This window comes from Notechis scutatus, chromosome 1 (assembly GCF_049901735.1).
Source record: "Notechis scutatus isolate UNSWTSFEM ecotype Mainland chromosome 1, rNotScu1.2, whole genome shotgun sequence".
NCBI classification, from domain to species: domain Eukaryota; kingdom Metazoa; phylum Chordata; class Lepidosauria; order Squamata; family Elapidae; genus Notechis; species Notechis scutatus.
The window spans coordinates 335,565,165-335,582,499 of NC_142009.1; the positions used below are offsets into that span (position 1 = coordinate 335,565,165).

The 17,335-nt window shown below is 45.1% G+C and overlaps 1 protein-coding gene across 4 annotated transcripts in view; it reads right to left on the minus strand.

The window, feature by feature from the left end:
* UBXN6 (UBX domain protein 6) overlaps positions 1–17,335 on the minus strand; it is a 31,432-nt gene that overhangs the window by 3,718 nt on the left and 10,379 nt on the right. For 2 of the 4 annotated variants that reach the window (XM_026688864.2, XM_087951801.1), the window contains exons 2-10: positions 16,708–16,865; positions 14,941–15,002; positions 12,054–12,185; positions 11,872–11,969; positions 10,017–10,092; positions 6,309–6,393; positions 4,372–4,594; positions 2,313–2,443; positions 419–564 (exon numbers count right to left, since the gene is read on the minus strand). In XM_026688864.2, coding sequence (XP_026544649.2) covers positions 419–564; positions 2,313–2,443; positions 4,372–4,594; positions 6,309–6,393; positions 10,017–10,092; positions 11,872–11,969; positions 12,054–12,185; positions 14,941–15,002; positions 16,708–16,865 — 1,111 coding nt within the window. The remainder of the gene's footprint in view (positions 1–418; positions 565–2,312; positions 2,444–4,371; positions 4,595–6,308; positions 6,394–10,016; positions 10,093–11,871; positions 11,970–12,053; positions 12,186–14,940; positions 15,003–16,707; positions 16,866–17,335) is intronic. The other 2 variants (XM_087951825.1, XM_087951818.1) reach the window with 1 other exon arrangement.

Genomic DNA, 17,335 nt, shown 5'->3' on the forward strand with positions numbered 1-17,335 from the left:
ATTTTGGGCCCCATTGTACCGTTGCCCTGAAAATAAGCCCTAGCATGGTTTTTTCAGGATGCTTGTAATATAAGCCCTACCCAGAAAATAAGCCCCAGTTAAGATTGTCAGCCAGACGGACGCATCTGAAACTGTGTTTTCCTGAAAATAAGACCTAACTGGAAAATAAGCCCTAATGCCTCTTTTGGAGCAAAAATTAATATAAGATCCCGGTCTTATTTTCGGGGAAACACGGTAGTCGTAATTGGAGGATAACCTGCAGCTGTAAGCCGAGAGGACTATCTATCATGCAACTGCCCGTCTTGAGAGGCAGATGAAGCCGCCATGTTCAATTGTTTTAATTCCCAGAAATTCAGGCAATACAGAGAAGAGGTGAAAGTCGTCTCTCCTTCTCTCAAAAAAGGCACCGGATCCTTACCAGCCCGCTCTCGTTGAGCGCCAAGTTCTCGTCGGTCAGTCTGTGGCCCCCGGGGGCGAGCAGCTCAAACGGCAGCCAGTCATTCTGCAGAGTCTCCCGTACAAAGTGGAACAGGGCTGAAACGGGCTCTCGGGCATAGAAGGTCCCTGCGGGAACAGGAGGAAGCGGGGAGGGGGGGGGGGGGGGAGAAATATGAATTTTCAGCTGCCTTTCGTAGCACGGAGAGGAGCCATAAATGGCGGTGTCCATTGAACAACCGCAGCATCTGCTTAATGACGCCCTGAAAAACAAAAAAAACCTCAGAAAATTAGGCACAGTCCAGGTTGCTTAAACAATCGCCATGACTTTTTTAACGACCATAATTCCAGGGCTCGATTTCAGTCGTTAAGTTGAAGATCACCTGTAAGTAAGGACCAGACCTAGAGCCTTGATGGCGAACCTATGGCACGCATGCCAGAGTTGGCGTGCAGAGCTCTCGTAGTGGCCACACGCACCATCGCCAGCTGGTCTTCTGGTTTCTGGCGTGCCAGCCAGCTGGTCTTCGCGGGCACCGGAGTGCCAGAAAATGGGCCGAAAAAAGGCAAAAACCAGGGTGTTTTTCAGGCAGTTTTCCGGGCTGTTTTCTGGCCATTTTCCAGGCCATTTTTGGCATGAAAAATGATCTGAAAACAGCTAAAAGAACGGCCTGAAAACACCCCCCAAACAGGCCATTTTCTGGGCCATTTTCAGGCCATTTTTTGCACCAAAAATACAGGTAGTTTTCCAGACCATTTTCTGGGCTGTTTTTGGTGCAAAAATGGCCCAAAAACTGCCTAAAAACGATGAAAAAATGGCCAAAATGCAGGCAGTTTTTCAGACCATTTTTCATGCGTTTTCAGGCTGTTTTCTGGCCATTTTCCAGGCCATTTTTGGCATGAAAAATGATCTGAAAACAGCTAAAAAAAGGCCTGAAAACACCCCCAAACAGGCCATTTTCTGGCCATTTTTGCACCAAAAATACAGGTAGTTTTCCAGACCATTTTCTGGGCCGTTTTCAGGCTGTTTTTGGTGCAAAAATGGCCCACAAAACTGTCTAAAAACGATGAGAAAAATGCCCAAAATACAGGCAGTTTTTCAGGCCATTTTTTCATGCCAAAAAACAGGCCATTTTCCAAGACCATTTTCTGGGCAATTTTCAGGCTGTTTTTGGTGCGAAAAACAGCCTGAAAATGGCAAAAAACTGTGACATGGGGGCACCAGCCAGCTGGTCTTTGGTTTTTCTGGCGCTCTGGCACACGCACATGCCCGCACGTTCCGGTTTGACCACTTGGTGCCGAAAAGGTTCTCCATCCCTACTGCCCCAGAGGCCAGCGGTGGCCCATCGGGATTTCACATAGGATGGGATTCTCCACACTTGGCAACTTTTAAGACTTGTGGACTTCAACTCCCAGAATTCCTGGGTGCGCCCCGGGCTAGGTAAGCATTGGTCACCTGATTCCAGTAAAGTCTTCAGTGACTGCGGGTAATCCTTGACTTACAACGGTTCGTTTAAGTGACCACTGGAAGTTACAACAGCACTGAAAAAAGTGACATGACCGTATTTCACGCTTACGACCGTTGCAGCGTCCCCGTGATCAAAAATCTCGGCCCCTGATTCACATTTATGACGGTCGCAGTGTCCCAGAGGAGTCACATGGTCCCCCTTTGTGACCAGCCAAGTCAATGGGGGCTAAAGCCAGATTCACTTAACAACCGTGTGACTAACTTTATCCATTGCGGTGGTTCATTTAACAACTGTGACGAAAGGCCGTACAATGGGGCGGAATTCACTTCACGAGTGTCTCGCTTAGCGACAGAAATGGTCTGGCTCGGTCGAGGACTACCAACCGCCAGCCCTTCCCCCCGCCCCCTTTACCTTGTAGGATGTACCCGTCGGGGAAGCGAATCCGCAGGAGGGTGTAGTTGTATCGTCTCAGCTCCCGCTGCTCCTCCTTCTCCCGCATGGCTTTCGTCCTCAGCATGGAGGCCTTCTCAACGGCGTCTGTCCTTCATAGAGGAAGAGGAGAGGGTCAAAAGCGGACAGGAGAGAGAGTCCTTGACTTAGGACCGCGTGCTTAAGTACCTCCTGGACCTACTTGCCCACCTGGTTTCGATGTTCCAGCATCAGCTTCTCATTCACAGGATCCTGCCATTTTGGGACCGGAACTGTTTTTACAGTCATGTGACCATGATTGACAAACCTGCCCCACAAGTTCACTTGGCACTAGCGCTTAGACTTACATCCCGCTTCACAGTGGCTCTACGGCCGCTCTCTAAGCGGTTTACAGTGTCAGCCTCTGGCACCCCAACGATCTGGGTCCTCATTCGGAAGGAGGGAAGGCTGAATTGACCTGGAGCCGGTGAGACTCGAACTCCTGGCAGTGGGCAGAAATTAGCCTGCAATGCTGTGTGCTAACCACAGCACCACCAGGGCTCTTGAGAGAGAGAGAGAGACGAGAGATGATAGACAATGTAGATAGGAGAGAGAGAGATTGTGGATGGATGGATGGATAGAGACAGAGATAGATAGATAATGGATGGATGGAAGATAGATGATAGATGGATGATACATAGATGATAGATAGGAGAGAGATTGTAGATGGATGGATGGAGACAGACCGAGATAGATAGATAGATAGATAGATAGATAGATAGATAGATAGATAGATAGATAGATAGATAGATAGATGATGGTTGGATGGAAGATAGATGGTAGATAGATGAGAGAGAGACAGACAGACAACAGAAAAACCCAGGCTTAAGACATAAAAAAACAACCAAAAAAGGGAAAAATAAGGTGAAAAGTGGATATAATGTTAGAAAGCAACAGAAAAAGGGAACACAGAAGAGGGAAATGGAGGTGGAGAGACAAGGGGGTAAAAAGGGCAGAGAGAAGAAGCAAGGGAGGAAGGAAGGGAAGAAAAGTTACAAAGGTGTGGAGCAAGATGTAAAGAAACAGGACTTATTTAGAGATAATGGGTAAAAATTTAACTGAAAAAGTGATTCTGCAAAGGTACATAAGATTGCATTGTTATATTTGTATTAGAAATTATGTTAGAAAATTGGAAATAACATATGATTAAAAAGTGGGATAAAATACTCAGTGTAACTCAGTGAAACTTTTGTGAACAAAATAAATGAAATGAAATAAATGAGAGAATTGAACTAGGAAGGAATGGGAACATTTTAATGATATAATGTTTTAAAATATGAGTGAAGTGGGGGGAAGCAACTATGGAAAGTTTATAACTGTTCCCATAGAAATATGATACTTATTTGAAAAGTAATGTGTAAAATGTTTAAGATTTAAATGAATACTAATATTAATAATAGATTTGAATTGGCATGGACTTGTTGTTTTAATTATATATCTATAACTTTTTTTCTTTTTAAAATATAGTGTGTAACTTTAGAATGTACTAAGCAGAATCCGAATGGAAGTTATGTATTATATTAAGTGTTATAAATTTAGGGGAAAGATATAAAGGCGTCATACTCCAATCAGTGATTACAGGAGAAATTTTGTCTAATGAGAAAAGATAATAGATAGCTGGAAACAGGACAGACAAAGAATATAAGTATAATGATCTGAATTGAGATGAAATAAAATTAAATAAAATTAAGAAAGTTAAAAGAGGGGAGAAGCTATATAGAAAATGTAGAATGGTAATAAGATATGGAATGGTATATAAAATGAACATGAATTTGAATTTGTGTCTGTACAAAGAGATGTAACCCGGGATCAAGCTGCTCTCAAAAAAGATGTTTTATGTTTTTACGTTTTGTTTGTTTATGTTTGTTTTTAAAAATCAATAAAAAAAATTCAAAAAAAAGAAAGAAAGAAAGAAAAACCCAGGCTAAGTCAGGAGAAATGCCGTGGCAGGAAAGGCTGAGTTACGACTCACCAGATCCGAGCCGTGAGGTCACTCACTCACCGTATCCTCTGCTCCCGCCTCAGCTCCTCCGCGGTGAGGTTGAAGAAGTCACTCGGCAGCTCGAAGTGAGACGCTTGTGCCGAAGGCTTGAAAATTTGGAGCTGGCGATCCAGCTTGGCCCTCACTGGCTCCCCGTTCATCAGCTTCTCCTTGTGCTCTTTCAGCTCGTCCAGCTTCTCCAAGGCTTCATCCTTCAACACGTAGAAGTCCTCCGTGGCTTCTTCTGGGAGGAAAAAAATATGGCTTGTTCTGACCCAGCTCCCCAAACACGACCAACCCTCTTGACGTGAACTCGAAGGTTCCTTTATCAGGAGCGCTGGCAGCCGCGGCAAAACGTTTCTCTCTCAACGCAGGCTAACAAGTCCATCCAGCAGGAGATGAATCGTTTGCCACACCTGTTCATCTCCGCCTCCTGCCTTTTAATCCCCAGAGCTAAGGTGGAGCTTCGCTAGCAGTGGTGGCTCTTCCGTCCCAAGGACCGGCCTATAGATCTCCACTGCTCTCCTCTCCTCTGACTTCTGTGCATCAGGCACTGGACCCAGGTGATTCGGCTGCTGGAGAGGCTGGTGGCCATAACAAGGGGGTTGGTTTTTTGGCTTGCCGCATACAGGTATTCCTCGATGTATGACCCCCGCAACAGAGCCCCAAATTTCCATGACTAAGTGAGACAGCCGTTAGGTGAGATTCCCCCCCCCCCTCCATTGATGACACTTTCTTGGCACCATTGTTAAGGGAATCGCTGGGGTTGTTAAATTAGCAACACGGTTGTTAAGCAAATCTTGGCTTTCCTGTCAAATTTAGAAGGTCGCAAAAAGAGATCACATGACACCCCACCCCAATAAATAGGAACCGGTTGCCAAGCCTCTGAATTTTGATCATGTGACCGGAGGGGGAACGCTGCAACGGTTGGGTTATTTATGATGGTTGTGGCCTCCAAAAATTGTGCGATCGCCGTTAGCAAACTCCCCCAAGTCAGCTTGCTATAAGCAAAGTCAATGGAGGGGGGGGGGGGGGGAGCCGGATTCACTTAACAACCATGATGATTCGTTTAACAACCATGGTCGTTCACATAACAACCGTGACAGAAAATGTTCACAAAAACCAGGCATCATTCGACTTAGAATAACTTTGTCCCTTTGAATGTACACTGACCGGCAGACATTAAAATGAAAGTTCGTTGCATATACAGCTCTCAACCACCTCCGAGATACACTACATAAAACTGACAAAATAAATAAATGCAAAATTATGCATATACCTGCATATACTACATGACCCAGGGAAAACAACACAGTCTAGTTTGGATGTATCCATGTACATGGCAAGACAAATGAAACCTGTGAGTTTGCCAGACAGATGGCATAGGGAACAAACCTGTCGACAGAATCCGGAAGTCCGGCTAGAAATACTTCGAAACCTCCTCCCCGAGGAGAGCAACAGAAACAGACCATGAAGTGGGTTTGTGGGGTCTCTAACGAGGCTTTGATCTCTAAGCCCATAGCGCTTAGAAGCAGCATCCTGTAATAACGGGAAGTGACCTTCTCCACTGTCCTCAACACACTCTGTAGGGACTTTCTATCTGAGACACTGCAGCCACCAAACCAAACAGGGATGCAATTTGTTAAAACGATCTCCGTTGTGCCTCTGTAAAAAGTGGCCAGGACGGAAGGAGAAAGATGTGCTCTCCTCATCTGAAGCAGGAAATGCAGAGACGTCGGTTTGAATGCTTCACTAAGGAACATCTTGCATAGCAACGGAAATTCTGTGGTTTTTAAGTCGAGGCTACCTGACCCCATTGGCTAGTGATGAAATGACACCCCAAAAGCAGAGAGAGGGGACAAAACGGAGTTTCCACAAGGGAGAGGATGACGGAAAGGGGACCACAGCACAAGTAGCTTTATTGGCATTAGGGAATGCTAGTCCATATGAAGGCTGACCTTGTCCGGCAACGTCCAGAGCCACCTTTTCGAACCCGACCGCCTGGAAAAACTGGTCTGTTCCTTCCAGGCAGTGGATCCTTTCCTGGGGGAGGAAAAAAGGGAGGGTCAGAGAAGATTCACAAAAAGGCTAATTTTTCTTTTGTGTGAGGTTTATTCCAACTTCCACCAGGAGACTTAGACCGCCACTTGCCCTCTCGAGGGCCCAGGATTCTCCTCTTTGTGGCTGCTCTTATTTTTTTAGGCATCAAAACACAAACCAATCTGGAACTCTAGAAATGATAGGTGTTGACGGCAGCAAAGATTCCTGGGTGCACAAACATGGGAGGACATTTCGATGCCCATCATGGCTTCAAAAGTTGACGGGGTAAGGAGAGATGGCGAAATTGACCGTTTGGATCAAAGAAAGGGAAAAAAAGAAAACCACAACTATTTTTGTTTCTAATTGGAAACAGTAAACAGCTGTCTGTATACGGTACTGTGTATTCACACTAACTCTCAGTTATCTGATCTTGGTATGGTCTGGGCCCATAACCAGTGTTGAGGTAATTCCCCGTTAGGAGAATGAGCGCAGACCGGGAGATGTCGTGAGAGTGGTGAGGAATAACACACAACCAGCACATTTACTGTATAGTAAAATGTAGGTTTTTACTTCCAGTAAAAACGGTTAAGCAAAGACCAACAAGCAGTCCAAGTCATTCACGGTTAAAGCAGTCAGTTTTTCAGTCCAGGGATAATCCAAATATCAAAGTCCAGTATCATAAACAGTTCAGTAACAGACTTACATCAGATCCAAGAAGAACGACGATCAGCAACAGTCAATAGGGAAAAATTCAGGGACTAAAAACAGCGAACATCAGAACATCGACCAACTAGTAACTATCAACATCAGGACATAAACAAGCCAGGTTTCTGGTTCTGTTTGAGGAACCACACCCAATTACAATTTTAGCATCCCTTTAAAGAGACAGTATTAAATGTCTATCCTAGTTTATATATTTCCAACCCAACTGTTAGGTGGACTAACAATTCCTAACAGGTTTTTACTGATTAGACTGATTGGTTGTTACAGAAATTGCTAGTTTAGAATAGAATAACAAGGATTGGAAGGGACCTTGGAGGTCTTCTAGTCCAACCCCCTTGCTTAGGCAGGAAACCCTCCACCACTTCAGACAAATGGTTATCCAACATCTTTTTAAAAACTTCCAGTGTTGGAGAATTCACAAAAGTGAATTCTCAAAAGTGAATTCTCCAATGATTAATTGTTCTGTCAGGAAAATTCCTCCTTAGTTCTAAGTTGCTTCTCTCCTTGGTTAGTTTCCCCCACCGTTGCTTCTTGTCCTGGCTTCAGGTGCTTTGGAGAATAGCTTGACTCCCTTTTCTTTGGGGCAGCCCCTCAAATATTGGAAGACTGCTATCATGTCTCCCCTGGTTCTTCTTTTCATGAAACTAGACATACCCAGTTCCTGCAACCGTTCATCGTATGTTTTAGTCTCCAGTCCCCTCATCATATGAAAAAGTAAAATGTTGAGTTTTGATGTTAATGCCTTATTTTACTGCAACAGAGGGAGTTGGAAGTCAAAGCCTCCCCCCCCTTTCCAACTTCTCTCTTCTCCTTTCCCTCCCTTCTGTGTCCTACTATTTGCTTTTGTATTTTTTGTATTTTATACTATAAACAAATTTTTAAAAACACCACAAATTATGAGAATGCACAATGACGCCAAGCACTGATGGGGAAACAGCTGGATGGCAGATACCTCTGCGCCAGTGGCAAGGCCCTCATCCTGGTTCTGAATCTTAGATATACTGTATATAAAAGCGAAATACCCCTCACGCATCATCACAAAATCTCCAGAACTGTAAAGCCTGCAAACTTGAAGGGGGGAAAAAATTTAGACAGATATAGTTTCCTACGTTTGGCTAAAAATATCTAGGTGCTCACTTTAAGCAAAGGATATTTTGGAAATGAATCCATCAGAGGGCAAGAGCGGATTAGTATTTGCTATGATTATTAGTTATCATTAACCTTCACCTATGCTAAGAGAGTTTCTGACTCCCCACCTGAAAAAGATATAATCTTCCAAATGCAAATAAACACGCGGTAGAAGAGGAAAGCGGCAGGTAGTATTCCCTAAAAAAGACCAGTTGTTCCGTACGGGCCTCCCCACCAACTCAAAGAAAACAAGCAGAGGAGAGGAGGTTCAGTTTCAGTTTCACAGCAGCAAGCAGCTTTAGTACAGAACAGTTGAGCTAAGCCCAGGCTCCTTGCTGTCGTCTCCTTGCTCACACAAATACTGTTTCAGTTTCCAAACAGCCCTCAACTCTCTCACACACTGACAGGACTCTAGCCAGATGAATACCGAAACACAGGTATCGAACTAGTGTTCTATTATTTGAAAACCTCTACTACGGGGTTAAATCTTTGATTTGTGACCACAATCGAGCTCAAAATTTCTATTGCCCAATTGTTGAGCTCATTTTGTCCCATGTTATGACCTCTCTCTTCCTTCAGTTAAGTGAATCACCGCAGTCGTTAAGTAAACACGGGGCATTCAGAAGGTAACAAAAAGGGGACCTTGGGACACAGCAACGGTCGTAAGTAGGAACCAGTTGCCGAGCACCTGAATTTTGATCCCCTGATCATGGGGCTGCTTCAAAGGTAGGTAGAAAAGGGTCATTTTTTTTTCAGTTGCCATCGTAACTTTGAAGCGTCACTAAATGAACTTTGGAAGTCGAGGACGGCGTGTATATTATAAGAACACGTCCTGCAGATCTTTTTATAGAAATATAAATGCTTCCAACTTCCCTCCAGCCAAGCAGTCTAAAAGCAGGGGTCTCCAACCTTGGCAACTTGAGGCCTGGTGGACTTCAACTCCCAGAATGGCTGGGGAATTCTGGGAGTTGAAGTCCCTCCATCTCCAAGCCATCTGGTTGAGAAACACTGTGCTAGACAAAATCAGCTATTTCCTTCACCAAAGGTAGTCCTTGAGTTACAACCGCAATTGAGCCTCAAATTTCTGTGCAGCGAGACATTGGTTAAGCGACTTTTGTCCCATTTTACGACTTTTTGGGGGGCCCTGTTAAGTGAATTGCTGCAGTGGATAAGTTCATAACCTAGTAATTAAGCAAATCCAGCTTACCCCCCATTGCTGTTGCCAGCCAGGCTACAATGGAGCCCCCAAATCTCATCGTTCAGTGCCGGAGCGCCGTGACCATCCCACCGAAATGGTATCCATTTATCTACTCGCATTTGCATGCTTTTCGAACTGCTCGGTTGGGAGCGAACGAACCTGAGCTGCTGTCTTTCCAGCCGACAAACTCAAAGTGTCTTTAACCGTCGTCCCTCTTAGATGAGGACTCGCATCAAAATGGAAGACAGGAAGAACCGATTGTGCCTTTTATTATCCCTCCCTCCCTCCTGGCTTCAACTCCTGCCTCTTTTTGACTGACATCTGTCAAAACAGCATCCATTTTCTGCCAGTGTCATGCAACCCTGGGAGGTTCTGACCAGTGTCATGCAACCAGTGTCATGCAACCCTGGGAGGTTCTGACCTCCAGCAAGTTTGGGATCTGCTTAGTCCTCCTTTCCTTTTTCCAAAGCAACCCCTTCTCTAACATGGGATGGAAAAGGCAATATCCAGAATTGACAGCTGTCGTCTCCAGAGGGGAATCAGCCCATGGATTCCCACTGCCAAAGGTTCGGCTCACCTGGAAAACTTTGTTCTGCACCTTAATTTTCCGGTATTTCTCCTCTTCTGGATGGAGATGGATATTGTCCAGATACCTGGGAAGGAAAAGTAATAAAGGTAATAAAATAAAGGCTGTGAAGCAGGGGTTGGACTAGAAGACCTCCAAGATCCCTTGCAACTCTTGCTCTTCTTTTGTCTCCCATTTCTGACTAAGTCTGATTCCATGATATACAAATGGTATCTTTGCTCATTCTGGCTTGCGTTTACCAGAAAAAATGTACCGGACTTGGAGTATCTTACAGAGCTAGTCCTCGACGTACAACCAAGATTGAGCCCAAAATTTCTGTTGCTAAATGAAACATTTGTTAAGTGAGTTTTGCCCCATTTTTATGACCTTTCTTGGCCAGAGTTGTTCAGTGGATCACTGCAGCTATTAAAATTAGGAACATGGCTGTTCAAGTGAACCTGGCTTTCCCCGTTGATCCTGCTTTGTCAGATGGTCGCAAAAGCGGATCATGTGACCCCAGGACACTGCAGCCGTCATAAAGACGAATCAGTGGCCAAGGGTCTGAATTTGGGTCCCGTGACACCACGGGGACACTGCAGCCATCGTAAGTTGTGTAAAGAAATCCTAAGTCACTTTTTCAATGCCGCTGAAGACTTTGAACGGTCACTAAATGAAACGTGGAGGATTATCCGTATTTCCTGCAACTGATCATTGCAGAAAAAGCTTGGGTGCTGATGGCCTATTTTTCCCATTGAGATCTTGACACCTAACATCAAAAACGCCATCAAAAAAGCACAACAAAGGATGTTCTTCCTGCCCCAACTCAGGAAGCTCAAACTGCCCAAAAGGAGCTGCTGATCCAGTTCTACAGAGGAATAATGGAGTCTGTCATCTGCACCTCTATGACTGTCTGGTTTGGTTCTGCAACCCAACAGGACAGACACAGACTCCAGAGAGGAATTAGGATTGTAGAAAAAACAATGGCTGCCAACCTGCCTTCCATGGAGGACCTGTATTCTGCACAAGTCAAAAAGAGGCTGTGAAAATATCTACAGACCCCTCACATCCCGGACATAAACTGTTTCAACTCCTTCCCTCAAGACGACGCTACAGAGCCCTGCACACCAGAACAACTAGACACAAGGACAGTTTTCCCCCCGAACGCCATCGCTCTGCTAAACAAATAATTCCCTCAACACTGTCCAACTATTTACAAAGTCTGCACTACTATTACTATTAATCTTCTCATCACTCCTTATCACCCATCCCCTCCCACTTGTGACTGTAGGACTGTAACTTTGTCGCTTGTATCCTTATGATTTATATTGACTGTTTTCTAGCATGATTTGATGGCTTATTGTACCTATCATTAAGTGTTGTACCTGATGATTCCTGACTCTTGACGAATGTCTCTTTTCTTTTACGTGCACTGAGAGCATTTGCACCAAAACCAATTCTTTGTGTGTCCAATCACACTTGGCCAATAATTAATTAATTAATTAATCCAGAGTGTGGAACACTGGCCTAGTGGTGGAGCTCTCGCCTCACCATCAGGAGGCTGTGAGTTCGATCCTGGGTAGAGGCAGATATTTCTCTCTCTCTGGGCACGATGAGAATATATCTGCTGGATATAACTCTGCCCTGGCAACAGGAAGGGCATCCGGCCAGGAAACTCTCAGCTCCATTCCGTGGCCCAGATTCAACCCTGCGAGGGATTATGGGGGGGTCATTAAAAAAGGATGATAAGATATGGGCTGTCCTCTCCCATCTTTCAGCAAACCCTGGAATCAAACCACAATTAAGAGCTTAGAAATGCCCAGCCAAGGAAGGGGAAATTTCTGAAGCCAACACAGGCCACACCGCCTACTTTACGATGGTCTCCACGCCGAGTTTGACCTTCTCCCGGTCCCTGTTGAACGTATGGATCTGCATGACGGAGGCGGCCACGGGATCTCTGGCGGCGTGCTGGAGGAGGAAGAGGAAGAAGAGCCGGTGAGACAAGGAACCGGCGGAGATTCTCCCACAATCCTCCGGAGGACCAAGCTCTACCTCAAGGATGGCGTTCCTGATCTGCGCCTCCTTTTTGTCTTTTCGGACGGTGACGTCGGTCAACGGGCAAGTGAAGTAGACGCCTGAGACGGACAGGGTGGAAGGGTCATCTTCGACGTCAGGCAAGGAATTCTAAATCCCCCCCAAAAAAGAAAGAGGAATTAAATTATAACGTTTCTCGACCTGGGGAACTTCGAGACGACTGGACTTCAACTCCCAGAATTCCCCACCCAGCGACGCAAAAAGAGTGAAGGATTCCTAGCTGCGGGAGTTAGAAACCACAGGCGAGAGACAGGTTTGACTTTTTTTCTCCAATGGGACCCCGGGGAGGTTGCAACGGTCATAAGTGTGATAAAATAGTCATAAGTGGCTTTCTTCCCTGCTGTTGTCATTTCAAACACTCACTAAACCAAGGGCCTTCAAACTTGCCAAGTTTGAAGACTTGTGAACTTCAACTCCCAGAATTCCTGAGCTAACCTGACTGGAGGAGGAATTCTGGGAGTTGAAGTCCACAAGTCTTAAAGCTGTCAAGTTTGAAGGCCCCTGGTCTAACATGGGGGGGCCTTCAACATCGGCCATTTTAAGACTTGTGGCCTTCAACTCCCAGAATTCCTGAGATAACCCGCCTGGAGGAAGAATTCTGGGAGTTGAAGTCCACAAGTCTTAAAGCTGTCAAGTTTGAAGGCCCCTGGTCTAACATGGGGGGCCTTCAACATCGGCCATTTTAAGACTTGTGGCCTTCAACTCCCAGAATTCCTAAGCTAACATGACTGGAGGAGGAATTCTGGCAGTTGAAGTCCACAAGTCTTAAAGCTGTCGAGTTTGAAGACCCCTGCTCTAAACGAATGAATATTACGCGTGGTTAGTGCTACTTTATAACGCCTTGGTAAGGACACACTTGGAATGCTGCATCCAGTTTTGCCCACCACACTATAAAAAAAGATGTTGAGACTCTGGAAAGAGTGCGAAGAAGAGCAACCAGGATGATGAGGGGACTGGAGACTAAAACATATGAAGAACGGTTGTAGGAACTGGGCCTGGCTAGTCTAGGGAAGAGAAAGACCAGGGGAGACAGGATAACAGTCTTCCAATATTTGAGGAGGGGCTACCACAGAGAGGAAGGGGTCAAGCTATTCTCCAAAGCACTCAAAGGCCAGACAAGGAACAATGGGTGGAAACTGAACAAGGATTCTATCTGGAAATAAGGGGAAACTTTCCAGACAGGGAGAGCCAACAACCAATGGAACAGAAGTTGCCTTCAGAAGTTGTGGGAGCTTCATCACTGGAAGCTTTCAAGAAGAGACTGGACTGCCATCTGTCAGAAATGGTGCAGGATCTCCTGCTTGAGCAGGGGGTTGGACTATAAGACCTCCAGGGTCCCTTTCAACTCTTGTTATTCTATGGGCTACCTGTCATCCTGGCCTTCCAACCTTCACATAGTACAAAACTTGCTCCTGCTTCCCAGGAATTGTGCCCACTGTGAGTGGAGGCCTCAAGATACAGGGTTAGAACAGAACAGAACAGAACAGAACAGAATACTTGATGGGCCAGGTGTGATTGGACACACAAGGAATTTGTCTTCGGTTCAAATGCTCTCAGTGTACATAAAAGATACACTAGTCAAGAGTCGAGAACCACAGATACAAGTATAATGATTTAAAGTAAAATGAAATTAATAAAATAGAACTAAGAAGAGTGAAAAGCGGGGAGAAGTTATATAGAAGATATAGAATGGTAAATAAGATAAGTAATGGTATATAAGATGAGCATGAATTTAATTGAAGTCCGTACAAAGAGAGGTAATCTGGGGCCAAGCCACTTTCTAAAAAGAAGTTTTATGTTTTTGTGTTTTGTGTGTTTATGTTTGATTAAGAATTAATAAAACCTTGGAGGAATGTCAGACGAGAATATTTGTAAACAAGTCAGATGAAAATATAAATATGATGGCTATAAAATAGATAAATAATAGAAAAGAAATGTAATTGAATAAAAGTAAAGAGAAATAATGAGAAATTTGCTAAAATATATTTATGTGTCTATAAGGAAATGGGATAAATTAGAATTATGTTGTATAAAATAATCTTTTATCTGCCGTGTAAAAATTTACAATGGAAAGAGGTTTTATGTTTGCAATGTTTAATGATGTTTTGTTTGTCTTTAAAACTAATAAAATTTGTTTCAAAAAAAAAAAAAGAGTCGAGAACCATCAGGTCCAACACTTAACGATGGTCATGGGGTACAATAAACAATCAAACCATACTAGGAAACATTCAATATAAATCGTAAAGATACAAGCGACAAAGTTACAGTCATACAGTCACAAGAAGGAGGGGATGGGTGATAAGAGTGATGAGAAGATTAATAGTAATAGTAGTGCACACTTTGTAAATAGTTGGACAGTGTTGAGGGAATTAGTTGTTTAGCAGAGTGATGGCATTGGGGAAAAAACTGTCCTTGTGTCTAATTGTTCTGGTGTGCAGTGCCCTATAGCCTCGTTTTGAGGGAAGGAGTTGGAACAGTTTATGTCCGGGATGTGAGGGGTCTGTAGATATTTTCACAGCCCTCTTTTTGACTCCTGCAGTATGCAGGTCCTCCATGGAAGGCAGGTTGGTAGTAAGCTGCAAGTTGAGAGCTGCAAGTTGTCCCAACTTGGCCTAGCCTACTAGGGATGACCTGGATCAGCAATAGGTCTCTTCTTCTAGAGTGGAGAAGCTGTACTTTTGAGGTACTCTGGAGAGACCTCCTTTCTGCGTGCAAATGAGGCGTCTCTTCTCACTTTAACCCCCTAAACGACGTGAATGCCTCCTACTCAACCACCTATGCCATTCTACGGCAGGCCCCATTAAAACAAGGCATCTCTTCACAGTCATTCTCTCTCTTTTCATACCTTCTGATCCACAGGTAGTCCCTTATCGCTTGAGGCCGCTTCAGCCATAAGCTCCTTTTTCACTGAGGCACCAAAAAAAAAAAAAAAAAAGGAAAGATGCTGATGAATAACAAGATTTTAAATGGAGGGAGCAAAGACAGTAAGTCCTCAAGTTACGACCACAACAGGGAGCAGAATTTCCCTGGCTAAGCGAGGCAATCGTCGGGCGAGTCGTGGTCTGATTTTGCCTCCTTTTTTTGGGGGAAGAGGGGGAATGCAGTTGTTAAGCAAATCATTGCAGTTGTTAAGTGAACCACGAGGTCGTTAAGCAAATCCGGCTTCCCTCGTTGACCTGGCTTGTTGGAAGCCAGTTGGGAAGGCAATCATGCTTGATGACACCCAGTCCGTGAACGTGCTTCATTGGAAAATGTGATTTATGACACAGCCGGGGGGGAGGGGGGGGAAACAGGATGACAGGTGACGGTGAATTACGTATGCCAGTGTTGGCTTCATTTAGGTTAATGCCGACATGTTGCTCCTAATAAATCTCTCTTTGGATTCTTTTGAAGCTTGGCTCGAGGCTCATGATTTAATTAGGGCAATCGCTGGAACCCTGACAGCAACAGTTGCAAGTGCGAGGACGGATCAGAAGTCCCCTTTTTCAATGCCACTTTTAACTTTGAATGGTCCCTAAGGGAATGGCTTTAAGTCAAGGACTACCCATTACAGCTAGCTCTTGACTTACGACCACAATGAAGCCCAAATTTTCTGTTGCTGAGTGAGACATTTGTTAAGTGAATTTTGCCCAATGTTACAACCTCTCTTGCCACCGTTGTCAAGTGAATCCCTTCAGTTAGTGACGCGGTGGTTAAGTGAGTCTGGCTTCCCCATTGACTTCGCTTGTCAAAAGTTTGTAATAAATACATGTTAGTTGCCAAGCGTCCCAATTTTGATCGCATGAGCAATGGTCGTAAGGGTGAAAGCTGGTCATAAGTCACTTTTTTTCTGTGCCATGATGGCACAGTGGTTAGAAGGCGGTATTGCAGGCTAATTCTGTCAAGTGCCAGCAGTTCAATTTTGACAGGGCTCAAGACTGACTCAGCCTTCTGTCCTTCCAAGGTGGGTAAAATGAGGACCCTGATTGTTGGGGGGGCGAGAGGCTGACTTTGTAAACCGCTTAGAGGAGGCTGTAGAAGCACTGTGAAGCGGTATATAAGTCTAAGTGTTACTGTTGCTGTCATCTGTCTCTTTCCTGTGTATCTCACATCTCTAGCTTCTGTTTATGTACAATCCATCTACCATATCTACCCATCTACAATCTCTCTCTGAGCCCTGGTGGCCCAGTGATTAGAATGCAGCATTGCTAGCTAACTCCGCTCACTGCCTGGAGTTCGATCCTGACCGGCTCAAGTTTAACTCAGCCTTCTGTCCTTCCAGAGTCGGTAAAAATGAGAACCCCGACGGTTGGGGGAACCATAGGCTGCCCCTGTAAAACCGCTTAGAGAGGGGGTGCAAAGCACCGTGTAAGTCGAAGTGCTATTTCCATTTGAACGATTGGGTCAAGGGCTAGTTTTATTTCCTACAACTCTTCACGATAAATGCAGATAAATGCCTGCTGAGAGATTCCATCAACCAGGGTGAAAGCAGGCCAAGGTTTTGCCAACCGCTTCCGGACCAGGTTCTGGAAAAGATTTCAGCTGCTGTAATCCTTCTGTAATCCGGCAGCAGCTGAAATCCTTTGGCGGTTGTAGCCTCTTCTTAAAAAAAGCCTCCTCTGAACACTTTTACCCTGATTCCGGATGGCGTCTTGCGACGAGGGAGGGCGGGGTTTGGGCTTCTGTTCCAGCCGGGCCAAAGCGGCAGCTGCAGCCATCTGAGCTTCGTTGGTGGGCCCTTGGCGACATTTGGCGGCGTCCGGTTTGGGTTTCTCTTTGGTGGATTTTTCCCTGTTGGAAAACAAGGGGATAGGCAGAGAAGTCAGGTGCTGAGGGGGCAACCCACCAAGTGCTGGTGTCATTCTAAATGGTTGTCGCTGTTCTTACATCACAGGCAGTCCTCGACTCGCATCCACAGCCGAGCCCCAACATTGCTGCGGCTGAGACGTTTGTTAGGTGGATTCTGCCCCGGTTTTATGACCTTCCTTGCCGGGGTTCTTAAGTGAAGCACTGCTGTGGTTCAGTTAGCGACACGTTGGTTAAGCGAATCTGGCCTGTCAGAAGGTCACCAAAGGGATCACGTAACCTTGGCAGACTCGACCGTCGTAAGGATGAATCGGCTGCCAAGGGTCCGAACTTTGATACACGTGATCGTGAGGATGGTGCAATGGTTATAAGTGTGTGGGGGGGGGAAAGTACGTAAGTTCCTTTTTTCAGGGCCGTTGTAACTTTCAACAGTCATTAAAAGAACTGTTGTCAGT